The sequence below is a fragment of the Gopherus flavomarginatus genome, chromosome 3, assembly GCF_025201925.1.
Source record: "Gopherus flavomarginatus isolate rGopFla2 chromosome 3, rGopFla2.mat.asm, whole genome shotgun sequence".
NCBI classification, from domain to species: Eukaryota; Metazoa; Chordata; order Testudines; family Testudinidae; genus Gopherus; species Gopherus flavomarginatus.
In genome coordinates, this window is record NC_066619.1 from 169,341,158 (window position 1) to 169,361,736 (window position 20,579).

The 20,579-nt window shown below is 39.9% G+C and overlaps 1 protein-coding gene across 2 annotated transcripts in view; it reads right to left on the reverse strand.

The window, feature by feature from the left end:
* ANK2 (ankyrin 2) overlaps window positions 1-20,579 on the reverse strand; it is a 591,714-nt gene that overhangs the window by 501,219 nt on the left and 69,916 nt on the right. Inside the window, exon 2 of one of the 2 annotated variants that reach the window (XM_050943954.1) lies at window positions 10,997-11,057. The exons of the other annotated variant lie outside the window; for it this stretch is intronic. Within the exon in view, the coding sequence (XP_050799911.1) occupies window positions 10,997-11,017 (21 nt within the window). The 5' untranslated portion in view covers window positions 11,018-11,057. The remainder of the gene's footprint in view (window positions 1-10,996; window positions 11,058-20,579) is intronic. 2 annotated transcript variants of the gene reach the window in all.

Here is a 20,579-nt window from a genome sequence, read left to right on the forward strand (position 1 = left end):
AGGAGTCCAGTATTGGACTGGAAAGGCTGGTCGAAAAGGGGACCTGATAGTCTCCGGTCGGTGCTACTGACCTAACACCAAAAGTCCAATTACCTGAATAACCATCTGTTCTGTTGCTGGGAGGGCAGGAAGAGCACCTGCTGCTGGAGCTGGAGGAGCACTCAGGAACTGCCTGGCTCCAGCAGAAAGAGGTACCAGTAGCTGGCGCCTGCAGGAGGGATCCTGAAGCGCATAGCAATTGATGAGTGGGGCCGGTGGCTGGGCTCACTGCCTTGGCCCCCTTCTCAGGCTACTTTCTGCCCAGTCCCTGTTGTGCTGCCCCCTGTCCTGCCCCAGTCACCCCACCCCCACCCCCTGACAGCAGCTCTTCCTCGAACATCCTGCCCTAGTCACCCCTCCATACCTGGAGCCGTGCTCAGTTGGTGGGGCAGGGAGGTGGAGAGAGCAGCAAGTGATGGGGGGGGGGAAAAAGAGGAGTGGGGGTGGGACCTTGAGGGACAAGCCAGAGCAGGGGTGGGGCCTTAGGGGGAAGAGGTGGAGCAGGGGGCGGACGAACTTCTGGTGCTTAGTGATTGGTTTTTACAAATTAGAAATTTGGCCACGCTAGGACTCCTGGAATTCTGGAAACTGTTCCCTCCCTTAATCCAAAATAGCTCAAACATCATGACCTTCTAGCCATGCTAGAAAAGCCATTTATTTGACAGGGATCTGGAGAACTCTAGAAGGTAATGGGAGTGGTGGAAAAAGATTTCACTCTTGCTTTGATTTACTGCCTGTCTGTGTTTATTAGTAAACAATTATGATTGCTTCATGCCCCTGGTCTTCTTGCCATGTCCTTATACTGCTTCCCACTGCAACCATGCACACATGCCTGATCACTGCACTCCTCCAGGTAACTGGAAGAGCATTCACACCCAATGCCCCAAGTGGGGTGAGTCTGTGTGTTATCCATGTAAGATTTTTTTTAACGCTATGGGTGGTTATGATGATGTTGTTGAGAGACTGACAGGCTACTTTTTAGTGCTTAAACCTAAAGAAATAAAGAATACCAAAATTCTACTATTATCTAGGTAGCTTAAAGAACATTATTTTCCTGTCCCTAATTAGTTCACAAGTCAGTATAAAGCCTATTACAAAAACGCTCTTTTGCTTTGGGAAGGGTCCTTTATTGGTGCAGCCATATGTGGGAAGCTTCAGAAATCAAGTGTGGAAAAAGATGAAAGACTGTAATTAAGAGGAATATCAATACAAGGAGAACATCTTTAAAAGAGGCTTTGAAGAGAGGGTCAGAACAGTTTTTTCATCCCCGCTGATGTAATAAAGAAAAATTGTAAACATTGCCTTAAGGAAAATGGTTCACTCTCAAACACAGATTTCCTTACTGGTACCTTATAAAATGTGTTCGGCTGGTAAGAACTACCCATCCTCATGCTTGAGACAAATGATGATAATGCTCTTTGGACTGCCATACTTGCAACAAAAGAAAACAGGGGTTTTGGCAATAAGGTTAATGCAGAAAACAACAACAAAACCCAGCATTTTTGGCTGTATGTTTAAGGCAGGGGAAAAAAAAAAAAAGAGAATTTGGCAGCACATTGCTCATTGCAGCCAATAGTTCACATGTGGAATTTCACTTGGAAACTGGAAAGAGCCATGGACAGTTTTAAGACCGTATCAGCTTTTTCCTTAAGATTTATAGACCTCTTTATACAGGAGAAAGGAAGTAATTTTGGTAGCTTTCAGCCCATCACGAATGGCTTCTTCTCCCTTTTGATTCTTATTACTGAAAACAATTTCTCAAAGAAGAACGGTCTGGAAAAACCACGCACAATGTGTTCTTTCAACAGCCATTGCTTTGAACAGAATGGTCACCACATTCAGTTTTTGTCTCATTCATTCTCTAAGCTGAAAGCTATTTCGACCATAACTATGGAAGTATCTTAAAAGGTCTAAATATCCACTCACTGGGCAAGTAATACACAACTCCTACTCATATCAAGGGCATTGTGGGTCTAATCATACAAGGTGATGAGCATTTCTGAAAGGTGCCTTCAAGCTCCACTGGCCCCAGCACCTCAAAGAATCAGACCCTTTGTATGTATATTTATCTTAGGGCTTTTTACTGCTATCCATCACCACAGTTTCTGGCAGCCTTCCACATAAATCAACAGCAATAGTTAAGTCCTTAACAGACTTCATGGAGTCAGTGGTGCATCTCTTTTTCTCGGGTCAAAACAATGCTTGGGGTCAAAGGTAGTATACCACCCTACGGTTTTTCCACTTGCTCGTTTTAGTTAAAGTGAATATATATTTTTTTTTAAATTTTCTTTAGAATTTGTAATGCAAATACTGTGATCATGCTGGAGCCCTGCAGAATGAAGTCCTTTATATAGCCAGTAAATAAAGACCAACATGAGCAAACTTCCCCATCTTGTTTCACCCCTGACTATCTTTATGGTTCAAAGGGTAATTCATTCTCCATGCCCAGTCAGACCTTCCGGTCTTCTGAAATTGCCAGGCAGAATGCCAATTAATATAAAATGCTATTCAGATTTGGACACCCCTCCATTGGAAAATTAAATAAAATGATTGTAACAGCTAGCATATGATGATAACTTCATGCCATGATGTACCTAGTACTTATAATCACATTTTTGGTGACGATAAGCTATCAACTCCCTACTCAAGAAAAATCTCTAGGCCAGAAAAAAACAAACACACATGCTTTCTTCATTTTGTTATTCTAGTTTGTGGTCATTTCGTCATGTTAAAAAACTTCTCTTTGTGATCTTCTTCTTAAGATCCAATGCAAGTAACCCAGAAAAAGGAACTATGGCAATACAATAAATGGAAACTGGCGAGTAATAGAACTATGAGCCACCAATCCTTACAATGAAAAAGAGCAAGAGACGACAACAGTGATATCAAAGTAAAACCCTCATAACTACCAACTGAAGTTATGTTAAGTTTTAATGTAAACAAATGGGGAAAAAAACAGAAGTGCTATTTGCACTCTTCAAGAAGGAGGAAAATCTAATTATAGAATGATAAAGATAAATAGTGCAGACATGAGATCATTCTGTCAACTCATGAAGTTTAGTTACCGATTGTACTAAATCATTTCTAACAGAAACATACAGGCCCTCCACTTATAATCTTTGTCACCAGTGCGAGAGCTAGTTTATCTATTGCAGAACACTACCTACAGAGCAGAGTGATATATTCAAGGCAAACTGTAAAAATACTTTGCATCAGCCTGAATTAGTGTTCAACCCAGACTGTTTGGCAAATAGATTAAGGTTGTTCATGCAGTTGAGAAACCAGCATGCTTTCCCGTTCCTATCTCTAGTCAACCTGCCAGCTTCCTTACCTCACCATTCCCATCAATCTCACCCCTGAAGCTAAGCAGTTGGGTGAGGAGGAGGGAGAGAATGTCCAGAGCTTGTTGGGACAGAGAGAGAAAAGTGTTAAGTACAGCACACTGACAGGTGAGTACATCAGAACCTAGGATAGATACTGGTAGGCACAGCAGTTTGTGGAGGGCTCTTCATGGAGATTATCATTCATCAAACATGAACTCCAAGTGAGTCAGCAGAGACTGGGTCAGTTCTAAACCCTCTGAATCAAACTGAAGGATTCAGTCTGGTTCTGGGTCTCTGAACTAGATCCTGCAGGGCTCTCTCAGTCCTCATTACCCACACCAAACAATAATCCAGTCGTGGAGGCTAGCTACATGCATTAAGACTCCTTGCTCCCCTCTCTCTTTCTTCAAAAGAAGAAATTGCTTAGGGGATTGACTATGTCTGGAACAGAATGGGAAATAAGTGATATTTTTCCTCTTGGCTCAAGCTTACTCAAGTGCAACAGGTTCAAGAGCTGTCGTCCTCTTGGCATGCAGAGCCACTCTGCTGGCTCCACAGGAGCTGAATCTGTCAGGCCCATTTCCTTTTTGTCTGGCATCACGTGGACCAAACTCCACTATACCAGAGCTGCTTTATTAGAATTGAGTCTTTAGAATCCTTCAAATTGAACAGGAAACAATCACAAGTTGTCTCCACCACACACATGCCTGTAATGAGTGCTTATCCTTTTTAAAAATGAAACGTGCATGATTTTGAAACTCTACAGCATGTATGTGTTAGTTGAACACTTCAAAAACCAACACACAAAACAAAACACAGCTGTAACTTTTAAATGACTTTTAGAAACTAGTATAAGCACTTAGCCTTTTAATCCTATTGTCTGGATGCTCTGCTCTAATTTTCCATTACTGCCATCCATTAAAATATATACATACATCAATCCTTCCCAATATCAGATTACCCAGAGAACATATCTTCTAGGCTATCAATAATCTGTCTTGCCTTTAACACCATTTCTCCCAGTGGACAAAAGGAATTGTGAGTAGGATCTCCATCTCACACATGTATTATAGTGCACTGACTGAATTAACCGATTGTACAGGAGTTCCATGCTGATGTGTAGTCTATACACCTGGTATACAAAGAAATACCTTTCAGCTTTAGGCAAATGCCAGAAAGACAATCCAAATAAAACATGTCAACATGCATTATGCTTGCTTTACATCAGAGAGCATGTCACTATCTTCATAGCTATGTGTTGTCAGTCTCATTGGTTACGGGCATTAAACGAATGTGGAAGTGTAAATGGAAGGGAGAGAAATGAAGGAAAGGACAGAGTTAGTTTTAACTAGACACAATAGCTAGATTTTCGAAAGTTTGCCTTTGAAGCTTCACAGCAGTAAATTTTCATTTGAAACAGTTAACGGAATTATAATGTGTTCTTATGCAGTAAATCTCCTGCCTTGTTCTATTGTTACTACTCAGATATGTGATTTTAAGTACACCTGTCAAGTCAGCCAGTTACAGTGCAGTGCTCTTCAGGGATTAGGTCAGTGCCAAAAGGCAAACCACAGGGTTACATAGAAATGTATATTTTCTTTCTGCACTGTTTCAGAGTTTCTGCCCATTGGCACACCTACTACTTCTTTTACGATGTTAGTCTCAGACATGCAACAGAACAGTCTCTGTCCCTTGAAGAACTCATTCTCTCTGGACTCTACAAGTACCTCTTTTTGGAATCCTTGGCATCTGGAGAATAAGCCATGGTGTTGGCAGAGAGCGACTAGTCACTCTAGTAAAATTTACTATCCTTTTAAGTATTTTTTAAATTATATATTTTTTCTTAACTATCAGCATTTCCTAATATTTCTATTCAATTATGATGTAACGATAGCAGTTTACTAGTTGGCTACCCATATTATAAACAAGATATAATTCTTCATCTAGACAGCTTTAACATCCATTTAAACTTGTAAAGATGTCACAAAGAATATGCTAAAGATAATTTCTATTAACAGTAAACGTTTTAGGTAAATGAAGCAACTGCATCATTGGAGACAACAGTTGCTTTGAGTTGACTGGCTACATCAGAGCCCAGTATAACTACTGTACAATGATACCCAAAGCGTAAGGCACAATCAGTGTTCCCCAGTTAAAAGGTTTAGCAGTTTTTACTATTCGCAGCGACATCAACTGTGATACTTGGGAGTGTTTTTATGTTTACAGCATGGCTAGTTAATAAAACAATTCTGAAAAACTATGAACTTTGCTTCAAGAATTCAGTAGGTTTCTTTGTAAAGATGGATGCTTGGCCTTCAACTGGCCCTTCCTCTAATGGCTGTATTCAGAATCCTAATGCACCATGTTGAAATACTGCAGAAGTTAAACGTTTTCGTACGTGTTTTGGCTGGAGTCCACCAGAGAGGAAAGTCAGGCAGCAAAGCAGCAGATAACACTGAGGAGAAGAGGAGGGGAATCAGGACTGCTTTGCTGCTTGGCTCCTTGAAACAGTGCACTATAAAATCCAATTAACTTCCCTTTGAGGGGGAAACTGGAGAGCAAGAGGCATCTGCGGACAGGTCCCAGCGGGCAAGGAGTCAACTGAAAATGTTAGCTGGCTGACTGCAGCAAAATGCCAAATAATTAAAATGTTCCAGTCTATGACATAATAAAAGCTGCCAGATTCCACGGCTGCAGAATTGCAACCTCTATGGGAGGATGACTACGATAAATGGGGCAAGATACACCTCTTAGTGTTGTTGTTTTAAGCAGGCATCACAAGATCAGTTTATACTCGGGTCATATTTTTGGAGTTCTCTCTGCAATTATATGGGCTAGAAACACTTTTTTTTTAAATTCAAGTGTAAGAAAGGAAGATAAGAGCATCTCGACTGCCCTGAAACCTGTTCACGACTCCCCAGTGGGTTGTAACTCACAGGTTGAGAACCACTGAGCTACAGGATGTCCTTTGAGGTTTCCCAACCAGAATGTAGTATATATCCTTGGTATGTTGTTTAAAATGTAACCTTTATAATCTAGTGTATATGGCTTGATGGACAGAATTTAGTGTCACAGAACAGCTATGGAAGGAAACAATGCTTTTAATATATCAAGTATTAATATCCCAGGTTGCATGATCCTATGACACAGTTCCCCATTGGAACAACAAGAGGTATACTGAGCACTAGTTCTAAAGATAAAATGATAAAACTTTGGATAGTTTGTTTCACAAAAATTAAAAGAATTTTGTTTTCTTCATCAGCAGACAGTCTGCATTGGTTTCCAGTAGAATGTACACAGCTGCAGTGAGGTAGTGATAATACACTGCAGATCATCATTGTGGAGCACAGAGAGACAGGACAAGATACATTTCCAACAGGAAGCTTGTAGTTAGATTTCAGCACTCTGATAATGTCAGATGTAATAGATTACATTGTCTGAAACAAATCGCTATAATTTCATTTTTTATATATCATTACATTTGTTTCCCTGCAGTAGATCCTAATTTAATCCATGAGACACAAACCTTATCCAGGATAAACTTTTATTAATTTTACACTTATCAACTGCAAGGGATATTCAACATGCAAACGCTGTACCAGTTGTCCTAATATTTTTCTTCTGTTTATAAAACTAAAGAATAAATAATAATCACTGACATTGCACAGATGTTATAATTCCCAAATACACACTTAAGACAAGCACAGTAATGTGAGGTTTTATACTGTGGTCCTCCCAAAGTCATTTCTTTTGTACTGGGCCACCATGAGTTCTACTGAATTTAGGGTTCAAAGGCAAATCATCATTTTTAGTCTTAAATAGGATTTTATTTCAGCCGTTTGAAAAGGTCAACTCACAACAATGTTGCCAGTGTCCCACTGTCCACAAGCAGAGCCCTCCAAGTCTGAGTTCATGCAGAGTGCGTTCCTCCCTGAGTCAGGCAAGGGACAAGATTTCCAAAAGTGGGCAGTGGATTTTGGATGCTCACCTGAGACATCTTAAAGAGGTCTGATTTTCAGAAAGTGCTGATGTAACTCATATACCTAAGAGTTTAAGAGATCTATAGAGAAGGGACAGAGGAGGAATGAGCTGTGTCTGTTGCTCTGTTCCATGCCCAAAAGTTCCTGGAACTGCTTGTGGTAGTTTTTGGCATGCTCAGTAGGCTCCTTATAGACTAGCAAGTATTAATTGAGGAAAAGCAGTCAGGGCAGCTGCTTTACAAAGACGCACATAACCTGTGTGATGGGTCGGGAGAAGCTCAGCCATAGGAGCAGAAAGAGGCTGTTTTCCTCTAACCCTGAAGCATTTTGCAGCAGGATTATTCATTTATACAGTTAATACCTATAGGTTGGTTATTAAGTTAGCTGACTAGCTAATTAAGTGATTCCACACTCCAGCAGAGGAGGGGAAAGTCTGTGTGTGGGTTCCATTTCGATATTTCTGCAAGCAAGAGGAGGAAAGATATCCTTGCAGTGCCTTTTGACTCGGGAGACTGTACAGAGTTGAGAACAGAGACTCTAATGAACTCACTCAAAAGTTAATGGAACCCTTACTTCTCACTGTGTTTCTGTGGGAACTGATCTGTTTAGATTTAATTTGTCTTTTGTTTATATTTACATATCACTTTGAAGATAATGTAAGTGGATTATGAAGTAGCCTAGTTATTTAGTAGAAATTAAGCTATTATTTAGGTTTTTATTATAAAATTTTATGAAGTTGGTACTTAAGTTAATCCCTCTTGTTCTTTTTTTACATGATTGTGGGGAGGCTGACCTTGTGCAATCATTGCTGAAAATCCTCAATGTCTGAATTCTGGGTCTCCATGTCCCTTTCTATACGAGTTGTGTTGAAGCACTAGGAGAGGAGCAGCAAAGGAAACACTAGCCCATCCAAAGGTTACACTGAGAACCCACCATTTAAAATAAAGGGTGAAATCCTCCTCCACTGAAGTCAATCAAGTTTTGCCATTTACTTCAATGGGGCCAAAATATCATCCCAACTCTTCTTAAAGTTTCTCAAACTGAGGATCCCTGAACCACTGGTCCTTCTGAAAATCTTGGCCAAAGAGCTCTTGCATGGCCAAAACCCTTCCTTTTACAGGCCCAGTTGTGAGCTCTTCACCCTCTAGCAATGATATCTTATACCCCAAAGAATGATACGATACATACTTTCCTTCCCTACCAAGCGAGTTTATTAACTTCTTCCTCTTCTTGCTGGAGGAGGGGTACACACATTTTGTCAGAACTGTTATATTTCCTTTCTTCTAACATCCTCTGATGCCCATACATACAATCAATGCTCCAGTCAGTACAGTGTTATTTAGGGGGATGCACTTATAAATCATTTAGGCACTTTTGAACATTTTAACCCATATCCTGAATTCCTACTCCATGCGCAAACCAGAAGAAATTATGTGTCTGTATATAGCAGAAGGAATTACTTTGTCTGAATACAGGTTTACTTTCATTAAGAGGTCCAGCTGTGTGTGTCATCTCTACTTTCTCTGATTTGTTTTCTACCATTACTGAAATATACATTAATCAGAAAATATTACACACTTCAATACAGAGCATAATTGAACAACTGAGTCTTATCTGCATACTTCGCCATCAATGGGGGGAAACCATGCACCTTTGATTCATGCTCCATTTTCATACTTTAGTATACAACAGTGGAGTTGAGCACCAGTACATAGAGAAGGGGAAGCTGAGCATTTGTTCACTGGGAAATAGGTATTGCCACCCTTACCACTTTTGCACATATACACATTTGTTCTAAAGGTTCTTGGTGTTACTAAGAAAGAGCAAGTCTGGGTGGAACAAATTTGAATAATCCTTTCTCAGCTCATGTTGTAGAAATCTAATTGTATGTCCTAGTTTTCAGAGGTGCTGTGCACCTCTATCATCCACTGGTATCATCAGGAACAGGGGTTCTTCAGCACTTTGGAAAATAAGGCCATTAATTTCCAGCTAAGGAAAATCCGTGGTAAAATGCAAGCTGAACTACTCCTCAAAGCAACTCCAGGTAGCCATGACATCAGTTTCAGAAGAGGCCACACAGGGTCCCACGTCTGTATAAGATGACCATCCCAATGAAGGCCCAATAGGGGAAAACAGAAGAAAAATGGGGCTTAATGGAAAAGTGCAGCTAAGTAAAGAGGTTAATTGCTGCCAGCATTTGTATGCCTAAAAAGTTTGCCAATTAAACAAACATTAGCATTCTTAAAGGATAACAACTTGATTTATTTTGAGCGACAGTTGTTTCCTCAGCATCCAGGCTCTCATTTCTGAACGATTCCACAGACTGTCACTTTTGACAACAAACATTCTATGCAAGTAGTCAGTTGCTTTGAATTATTTCAAAAATAACCGGCAGGACAAATGCTGCAAACAAACTATAGCAGAATAGGCTTCCAAACCTGTGGAGGGCAGTTATACGAATAAATCTCATCATTTTGTTAACAGCATCTCTCCAGATACCTCCTTCTATCACTTGGTAAGCACTTAAACACTTAAATAACCATCTGGCTGGCACAGAACTGTCTAGAGAACAAGGAGCCATTTGGCTTTTTCAAGACTACTCAGTGATGTCATCTCTTAGAGAGTCAGACATGACATGTCTATCAATTTTACAATCAGCATCCAAGACAGATTTTCAAACGAGTAACAGCAAAGAAGCAATACAGCATGACCTCATTCCAAATAAAAGAAAATCTTAAAAGACAGAAAAGAAGTCAAACAAAAAACAGTCCACTTTTCATACCACCACTCCCATTTTCCCATTAGCTTTTCAACCTACCACAAATTAACCCATTTCAACATACTGGCTAAAGAGTAAAGAAAAATACTAAAAAAGTGTATTCTCCTCTCCATAGTGTGACAACCGAAAGCAGGACCTCCTGCCTCAATAAAAGTCAATTTGGATCTCAGTTTAGAGTCAGAAAGGGTAAGCACACTGAAGCTTACAGAGGTCCATAAGTAGGGGTGGGGAACTGAGTGCACTAAAGGGCTCCCCATCCACAACTGATTCTCATTAACGATGCAGTCTACTCTTCCTTAAAACCACCTGACTCCTTCTAGTGATACACCATTGAGTTAATCGCACAGCTTTCGATAGTGGGTCAAATTTTACTTGTGCACTGATCTCAGGGTTTACTAATGTATTGAAATCAACAGGTCTGGAAAGAACTAACAAAGGATAAAATTTGGTCCATTAATATGAGTTATATACATGCATTAAGAAAAGACTAGGCTCCCTTAATTATCAAAATTAATTTAAGAATAGCATTTAAACTAAGAAAACCATAAAATGGCTTTTTGATCTGTGCTAATTCATTTCCTCAAAAGAAATTAGCACACCTCTACCTCGATATAATGCTGTACTCGGGAGCCAAAAAAATCTTACCGCGTTATAGGTGAAGCCGCGTTATATCAAACTTGCTTTGATCCACCAGAGTGCGCAGCCCCGCCCCCCTGGAGTGCCGTTTTACCACATTACCTCAATATAAGTGACCCAATATAACACGAATTCGGATATAGAGGTGTATTTAAAAAATAAAAAAAATTAACCATAATACGCATACAATTGAATTCTTCAGACACTGCCCTTTCGACTAAAGCGAAATACCAAAGTACCTTTTGCAACATGGTGGTCATTTGAAATGTCAATTCTTCATGTTCCTGTTCAGTTACTTACCTAGAAAAGAAAAGGAAAAAAAATCAGAATTTTCCAATACCCTTAAATATGCCTTTCACCATCAATATATTTAACATGAACACAAATCTGATTTCCCCTTCAATAAGTCTTCCTTAATATAAGGAACACTACAAAACACTATCTCTGTGTCTGTTCAAGTTCTTAATAGATACCTCAGAAAAATCTATTAGTCAATAAGGGCCAGTGGACAGGACATTGAACCAGGGATCAGGAGACTTGAGGTGAAATCCAAGTCCTATGGAAGTCCATGGAAGTTTTGTCATTGACTTCAATAGTGCCATGGTTTCACCCACTGGTTCCGTCCTCTGAACCCAGCCTCCAGTGTGATATTGGTGAAGTCACTTCCCTCCTCTGTTTCATTATCTATAAAACTGGGATAATAATATCTAACTTCCCTGAGGTGGTTGGAGCTCTTTGGATAAAACATGCTAAATGAGAGCTAAGTATTATTATGTAGGCTAGAATTTGTGGCTGAGGAATAGGTTGCTGATGAGAAATTAGGAAGAGAAAACGTTTTCTGTTGCTGATCATTATATTATTTAGCACGAAACATAGAAAGAGGTGAACTATCTTTTTCTCTCCCCTCTCTGCTATGTTGCTCCTTCTCCTTTATTTCCCAACCCAACAAAAGAGTATCTAAAATAGCTGCTACACTCCTACATCTATGTTAAACTAATTTAGTTTAGTGCTTAAAAGAATGTATTGTTTAATGATGAATTACCTGTACTCACTCAAACTTCACATTCATTATTGATAATTTTGACAACATTCAGCTATGGCCAAATTTACACAGGGACAAAAACAACTGAGATGTACTTTTCACAAATCATAATTATACACCATTTTTGTTTAGATGATAAAACAAAATAACCTGTTCCTCAACTCCGTTACCATCCCCTATACATGTATGTACACCAACCTCTCATAGATTATCAGGGAAAGATGGAGCCAAAAGCGCCTTATACACTGTTTTTAGGAATTATGTCAAAACTGAAGTGTAACCACTTTTGTGGTGGAATATTGACACTGTTTAAAAGTGCTTAGCAACAGTACAAAACCATTCAGATCAAAAAGTGAAGAATATCACAACCTATGCAATGCAATCTACGAAATGATATGTTGGAAGTAACTAATTTCCCAAATTGGAATATTGCAAAGACCTCAACCCAAGCACTAAAAAAATCTATAATTCACGCTACAAAAATTATGAGTTTTTTTTAAAAATAAGCTTTGGATTCTTTGTATTTGCCTTCTGGATTTTGAGCCTTTAAGGTTAACATTTTCAAGTTTTTTTCTGTAACCATAACAGCTAGAAACTTACTTTTCATTTTAATTGAAACCTGAGAGTCTCACATAACCACATGATTCCAGGAGCTGGAGCTTTCAGAAAGGCAACAAATGTCAGAAGAGCCATGATAAAATCATGATAGTTGGCAAGACTGACCTTTTGGTCTCATCTTGAGGATGTGTTTTCAGTAACACAGAGTTTCTAGGCCCGCCAACACTGATAATGGAGAGAAAAGACCACTCAGCCAATAACAGCAACAGGCAACAAGTGCCAGGAGCTGCTTGATGCATCGCCAACTACTTCTAAGGCATGCAGCCAGACTGCAGGAGCAGCACCATGGGGAACAACTTTATGCCCCAGAATCCTTGCTCATGGAAGCCTTTCTAAACCAGCTAGTCACCCAAAAGTGCCATGAGGAATAACCAAGGGTGAGTACAAAATCTCTCAACACTTCTCTGACTCCCACATCAGACTCAAGAGTAGTGGTGGTGAGGCCCCAGACCCCAATGGCTGGCTATCCATATAGAGCAGGACCCATACCAGAAGGGCTTATAAGGCAGTCTATAATGGACTTCCAATCAACCAGTACCTGCAGCTTCAGAACCAAGACAACGAACATTTTTGGGCTATACATTTTGGATAAAAGCATCCATTCCAGTTACCACATGACTTCTCTGCTTGTCTTACCTACTTCCTTCTTGGCCATGCCCTTTATCCATTACTCCCTCTCCTCTTCTGCCTCCGTTCTCCTCCTCTTCCTTTCCTTTTCTTTTCCTCTTATAGACTCACCACTTTCCCCAACATCTCACCTCTCTCACCCCTCTCACCCTACATGCTCACCACATATAAAAAAGAAACAAAAAACCACACAAACAAAAACAATCTTAGACAGCATCATCCCAAACAAATAATAACTGAAATAGACAATCATGTTGATATAATCCTGGTCCTCTCATTCACCTGCTCTTTTACGGTCTGTCTGCTATTTCTTGCCTATACTTAGATCATAAACTCATTAGAGTCGACGCTGTATCTTCAATACATTCTATAACATGTCTATATCATTTTAGCCACTATAGGAACACACAATAATAGAAGTATTCACGTAGGCACACAGGTTCCAAGAGAAAAATGCTATGCATTGAATCACCAGCACCACTTTCTGCAAAATGCTGGGTTTTTCTTGGAGCTCTCCTCATCCACCTGACGTAGGAAGATGGAACATCACAAACTCAGAATGAAAGAAATGTAGGCCAAAAAACACCCTGCTAAACAGCTTCTTTGTTCAACACAAAAATGCACTTGAATTTCTTAGAGAAGGGTTGTTTCCAGGACCAATGCCTTGTGTTTTCCAGATTTGCCTTTTTCTAAGATTTCTGCAGAGTTGGAAATGGATTTGAACACAATGTGATATAAGAAATACAGAAATCAATTGTTCTTCACTGCACTCTGAGAAGAGTTTAGAAGTTGAATTGTAAAACTGCCTGCATTCATCTGATTTTAAGTTAGTCCGGATTTCACATCTCTGCCAAAAATCACACCATCTATTGCACAAATTCTGTTGCTTCCATCTCCTGTTGGGCTGCTCTGTTCTGCCTCTGAATAAGCTCAGATCTGCCAGGAGAACTTGTATTATTCACTTTTGAAAAAGAAAGCTTTAGTCCTTTGGTCCTCATGCACGTTTAGTCTTCTCCAAGAGAACTGCAACTGCCAGCTACAGTTCACAGACCTCTCCAGTGCCTGGACCTGTTTCAAATTTTATAACGCTATTGTATCTTAACTGTACAATGTACTTAGCTGGATTTAAAGTGTACTTCTTTGTACTCAGTCTTCAGACTGACAATTCAATGTTCTCCTGGCATCTGTCTGAGAACAACTATCTGGTGATGAAAGGAACCACTTTTTAATTTTCTTCCCCTTCCTCCCTCCTCCCCCGCTTTTCAAGGAGTGTGTGCCTCAAGGTTAGCAGAGAGGCAGCACTAAACTGCTTTCTGTTTACCACATGAAAATGTATGGCACAGATGCCCCACAGAGCAAACTCCTCCCACAACTTCTTTCCCTAACCTTAATAAATACCTACTCAGTGCAGAGATGATGAGAACAGCAATGCAATGACCTGCACCTATTTGGTTTTCCCCTCCATTGTTTTCAATACCTTCTGGGAAGCTTGAAAAATTACAGATCACCTCAAACCAAAAAGCACTGGTACAAAGGCCTTCTATCTTCAAGAAAGCATGGCTTCAGAAAATACAATTCAGTTCAAGAATTTTGTCTTTTGCCATTTGGCAAACGGTATGCGGATTCTTCACCCCGAACATCTTCTAATGAAGCTGAAACCAACACAGTTGCCTTTCATGCTGCACAAACAGAAATCATTGTGTCAGCAGGAATGCATCTCTCTCTCATCCATACCTCATTTTGAGTGATACCACCTACTTTAGTCTCAAGTTAAAATGTTCTATACAAATTTGGTCTGTTTACACATTTTATCATAGACATTTATGTACATGGGAAACAAAGAATCATGAACTTGAGGATGCAGACAAGGTGATTCACACTAATGGAACGAATCCTACAGCATTTCCTACATGTAGAATTTTTGGAGTCCTTCATGTTGTGTGACAAAGACCCAAAACTTTCCACATTGGGTCTAGGCAATTTGAGATGTATGGCTTTGCACATGACTCAAACTGGTTAGGGCTGCAAAAGATGTAATCTTCTCCCCCCATCAGGCTGCATTCAGTGAGACAATTTCCTCTGGCCTCTCCCTCTCATACAGCACAAAGCCAAAATCATCCTGAAGCACTGTTTCTAGCAGCACACCTGCAGAGAAGGCAGACAGACCCATTTTACATTATTGCTCCTCAGACCTTTATGCATATGTCAGGTATTGTCAGTGTCACATCTTCTATTAGCAAGGACAATGACATGGTTTTAAAGGCCTCAGGTGAGGAAAGCATCCTTTTACAGGAAAACATTTAAGCACATGATTATATAGGACTTAAGCATGTTAAATTCTTCTTTGTTGAGGAAAGCACTGAAAGAAGTGCTTGAATTGGAGGCCAAAATTCTGGAAAGCTGTCGAGTGCACCACCCTGTGCAAGTACTGCCATGTAGGAACACAGCCAGCACAGCACTAAGGTCTGCAGTTTCCTGCACACTTCTGAGGAAGTGGATATTAACTCAACTGTACTTGATCACCATATTGCAGGGTAGCTGAAGGAGCTAGTATAACATATTTGAGTGTTCTCGCTTATGTTCCATTTCAACTCATATTGCACGGTGGGACAGGCCTATAAAATACTAGCTTTTTTTCCAGCAAAGAACAATAAGTTAAAAGGAAAAGGAAGGGACATCTTTCCAAAAGTTTACAACAATTAAATTGGTCACAGTTTGCAGTTTGAACTTGAATTCTCTGTCTCTTTAAAGTATAAGAGAAAAGCAATTTGTTTTAATAGAATAATAATGGGCTCATTCAGACCTGGTCTAAGCACACTAAGCCAGTTGAGGGTTGTTGGGTTTTTTTGTATTATATGGAGATATATCTATCTCATAGAGCTGGAAGGGACCTGAAAAGGTCATCGAGTCCAGCCCCCTGCCTTCACTAGCAGGACCAAATACTGATTTTGCCCCAGATCCCTAAGTGACCCCCTTAAGGATTCAACTCACAACCCTCGGTTTAGCAGGCCAAATGCTCAAACCACCAGGAATAAATTTGACTAACTGTTTATAAAGCTCATATTATCTGAACCAATTTCAGATCACTATGAAGGGGAAAAAGTGAAGGGGAAATGGAACTAAGGCACATCAACACTAACAGCTACATACACTGTGCGATTAACCTGCTAAATTCCAAAGACTTGGATCTACAATAAGAAAAGTCACCCAAAATAAGGGTCTAAAGAAAATTAATTTTATATTACAGCTGCACCAAAAGGCCCTAAATCAGAATAGGGACCCATTGTGTGAGGCTCTGTGCACACATGTACAATACAAAGAATAGACCCTGCCCCCAAATGTTTTAACATAAAACAAGTGACAAAGCACTGGAAAACATGGGATTAATTTCTTTATCATAAACCCTATCAAATTTTAGATACCACTGTGATATGGCCAGCTTATTTGAACATATTATATAACCTCAGTTTCAAGTATATGTGTTTCTCATGTGAACTATTTACAACAGCAGCATCAAAAGGATACTAAAATTGTATGGACCATCAGCAAATTTGAGTCCGAAATTCTGTTTCTCACTAAACCAACACGCCAACTGTTTTAGAAAAGGTCACAGAAAAGTTAAAAGGCATTTTTTCCCATTTCAGCATTCCAAAAGAAACAGCCACTGACACAGATTGCCAGTTCTGAATTCCAAGCTTTTGGGATAAAGTGAGATTTCAAGCCCTGACCATCCACAAGGGAATGGACTGGCAAAGATAGTAGTGCAGATGGCTAAGCTAATTCTACAACAAAAAGACTCAACTATCACCTCTGCTGTACTACAGAGCAACCCAAAAGTAAGCCTGCAAGCTATAAGGCAAGTCACCTCAGTAAGTCCAGCTCAGCTTCTTATAAGTCAACAGATCAGAATGCTACCAATTTTACAGGTAGAATAAAATCTTGGTGCTAAATGGCCCTGCTTAAGGTTGGGAAGCTGACAGCAGGTAGGACCTGTTCTATAGGCCAGTGGGAGATTGAGTGGTTGTGGGTTGGGTAGCAGGGGAAGGTTGTCTCAGCAGCTGTGAGAAGGAAGAAGGGATGTGGTACCAAAAATGTTTTCTGGCCAAATGGCTAGGGCCGCTCCTAGCTGAGAGATACCATATCTAAGATGTCTTGGGTATCGTTCATTCATGGTCAGAATGCAACCTCAAGCTTAACCAAATTTAAATCAGGAGACCCAGTCCCAGTAAAATTGGATGAGGGGAAATATTGGAAACACCAGAAATTGTCTACATACTGAGATCCTATATGATTGAGATGGATCGAGGTTTTCAGTACAGGTATAGGTGACATCTTCAGTTACTTCCAAACCTGGCTGAATTGCTATGTGACCGTGTCTCATGTGACTATGTGACTCATACCACAGACTCAGTGAAGGAAGACACCCCACTGAAAAGAGTCCTAAACTTATAGGAGCAGGGGGCTATCCCTCTAAGATTTGATAATCAAAGTGAATCATTTGGAAGAGTATCTCTTGGATGCCCAGATCCGGATAAGCGACAAAGCCAGTGACTTGTCTGGATCTGTACTTTTTTGCTAAACATTGTTGACAAGAATTCTTATACAGGAGCAAAATTATAAAAAAAAAAAACCAGAATTCTGCCATGCCTACTTATATGCCTCCCTCTGGGGGTAAATGGAAGCACACAACTTCTTTATCTCTACTGATCTTGGGTATATCCCTGTAGTGGGCATAGGAGTAGTGGGGCTTGCTCAGACAGGTTGCTTTAAAACATGAAAGGTTCTTCCTCTGAACTCCAAAGGGTTGGTACATTTGTAGCAAGGTCGGTGGCTAAAACAAGAGAGCTAGGTCAGTAGCCACCAACATGGATGATAATCCTCTAAGAAGAAACACACTCCTCTGGTTACGTGTAGGATTCTGGGATTGGTTGGATGACTCCTGGAGAGACTCTCTTGAGTTTGGGCCTGTGCTGAAACAAGTATTTCCCATATTTATATATGAGACGCAGGGTAGATTGGCCATCAAAACATTTTGCTTTGACTTCACAACATTTTTTTTAAAGACAAGTGAGATTCTATCTATCATAGTTTTGCTCACCTCTCTCCACAAGCCCACTGCACTCAGCATTCTCACCTGCTGCCCATTTCAAATATATGGAATAAAATATTGATACAGCACTAACCCCACATGGAGCAACAACCACTGAATACAAATCGCAGATTGTAGCTGTAACACAATAATGCAGTACCCAATTGAAGTATTTAAGGAATTAGGATCCTAAATTAAAGGGAGAGCCTTTCTATACCTATTTCTTTGCTTAAAGTCTTGCAGGCCATCTGGCACTGGATATTCCCCTTCAAACTATTCTAAAGCTAGCTCCTTTTTTCTGTCAGATTCATTCAGTTCCAGGCCAGTATGCTGAAACTGAATCAGCAAGGGTCACAAAGAAGGAGAACAAATGCTGCCTTTGTACAGGTTTTTTGGAACACAGTGAGAGTTTGACTCATAAGTCTAACACAATTAGAGACAGTGTACATTACACAATATGTCCAATATTAAAGCACTGACAGCATGAACTCTTTCACTTTGACACATGTTCTTGGAGTCAAAAAGTCTTCTGAAAGGCTTTCATTACAGAAGTACAACACAAAAAAATCACTCTTGATCTGCTATTTAGTAGGACCATAATAAATGCTTAAACTAACATCTCATAGGGCCTGATCCTGTAAAGCCTTTGAAATTGTTGGCACTCATCATGTAAGAATTTGCAGGATTGGGCTCAGGGTCTCTTCTCTCTTCCTCTCACCCTCATCACCAAAAAAAGATATGCAAAAAACTTTCCTAAGGGGTCAATTCTGCAATGTGTTAAGGGTGCACAGTACCATGCAGGATCAGACTCTAAATTTGTTAGCAGTGAATGAGAAATCCTGATTTTTCTGAGTTTTATATCAGAATTTCCAAGTGTCAGGCTGATACAGCCTTGTACAATCTGATTGTTTATAAGTTATAATGCAATATTTTCATTGCTGTGATTACATCAATGTTCTCAAAAGCACTGAAGTGCCAAAGTCTATAATATCTGTCTCCAAGGCAGTAAACCCGAGCATTAATGGTGCAGTAATCTATTTAATTCCCTGTAGAAATAGAGAGAATATTTCTGCTTCTCTGATAAAAAGAGAAACCCACTGCATCCTTCTTTACAAAACAGCTCTCTGTGAAGTTACCAGTCAAGATAGTCATAATTTTTACTAAATATATGAAAAATCCAGGTGAGAGTTCTGCCTCTGCTTAGAATCATTATTTTACCTAAATGTAAGTTTGTTCAAAGATAACCACAGACTAGGTGGAAATAACCTTATGGCAAATGATATCAAGGTTTCTCTAAATACTGTACTGATGTCATCCACTGACTGTGGCCTTATGAGAATATGCCTTTTCAATGCTGCTTGTGTTTTGACACAAATACCATGTGATAGCAGTTATGCATACTCATCTCAGTACAAGCTACCATTATGAAAGGGATGTTGATGTTTGAGCTAGCTAAATGATCCCCAGCTAGCCCCTCCTGCTGCTCACACAGTTACTCTTCTGCTTTTAGCACACTAGCTCGAGCAGAATCGCACTCTCAATTCAAAGTGTAGACATGCCCTTACACTCAGCACGCAACACATCCCACTGTTCTTAGTGGGAGCTGTTGAATAGTTTTGAAAATCTGACCATTTCATTCAGAAAGCTAAACTGGAGGTGAGCATTTTTCAACATTGTGGATGCTGAGCACTTTGGAAAATCTAGCTCAACAGTTTCTGCTTGGCCTCCTTCTAACAAGTTTTGCTACCTATTTATGAAACCATTTTCCTCCTCCTCTTCCTCTCACAATTTTTTAATTTTTGATCCAATTAAAAACAAAGAAAAAGAAAAAAAGAATCCAAATATAAACATGGTCTGGAAAATACGGCCCCCCTACAGAACCCTGCCAGCAAATATTTTGAGATAGCCTTCCAAAATATTAGCGGCGCAGAGAAGGGGGGAAATTATGTCAATTACATAATTCCCAAAAGCTTTGTAGCTGCAGCAGTTCCCTGACAGCTGAGATGCAGAATGGAAAGTCACACAGCCATTTCTAGCTTAGGAAAGGACATTCGTAATTAAAGCATGCAGTGATTGTGGTGTGCTATGTTAAGGATCATTTCAGTGCTCTCCTTCTGAGGCGCATTAAATTTCTCATCCATTCACTGACCAGCAGAGTAGAACCCGACAGCCATTAACACATTATGAAATTAAAATCACAAAGGCAGCTCTAGAAAATGCAATTTGAGGGCTCAAGCCACCTGTGACCTTTCTTCTGCACATTTACTTGTTCAATATGATATGCCTAAAGAAGCTTTTATTTGTCAGGGGAGGTTTCTTATGAGGCAGAGAAATCCAGCTGTCTAGAGCCATTACTGCCCTTTTAAAGCATTACCTCATTTGTTTGGCATCCAACATTTTATTTTCACAGTTTTTGTTATATTTGAAAAGAGAAAGCACACACATA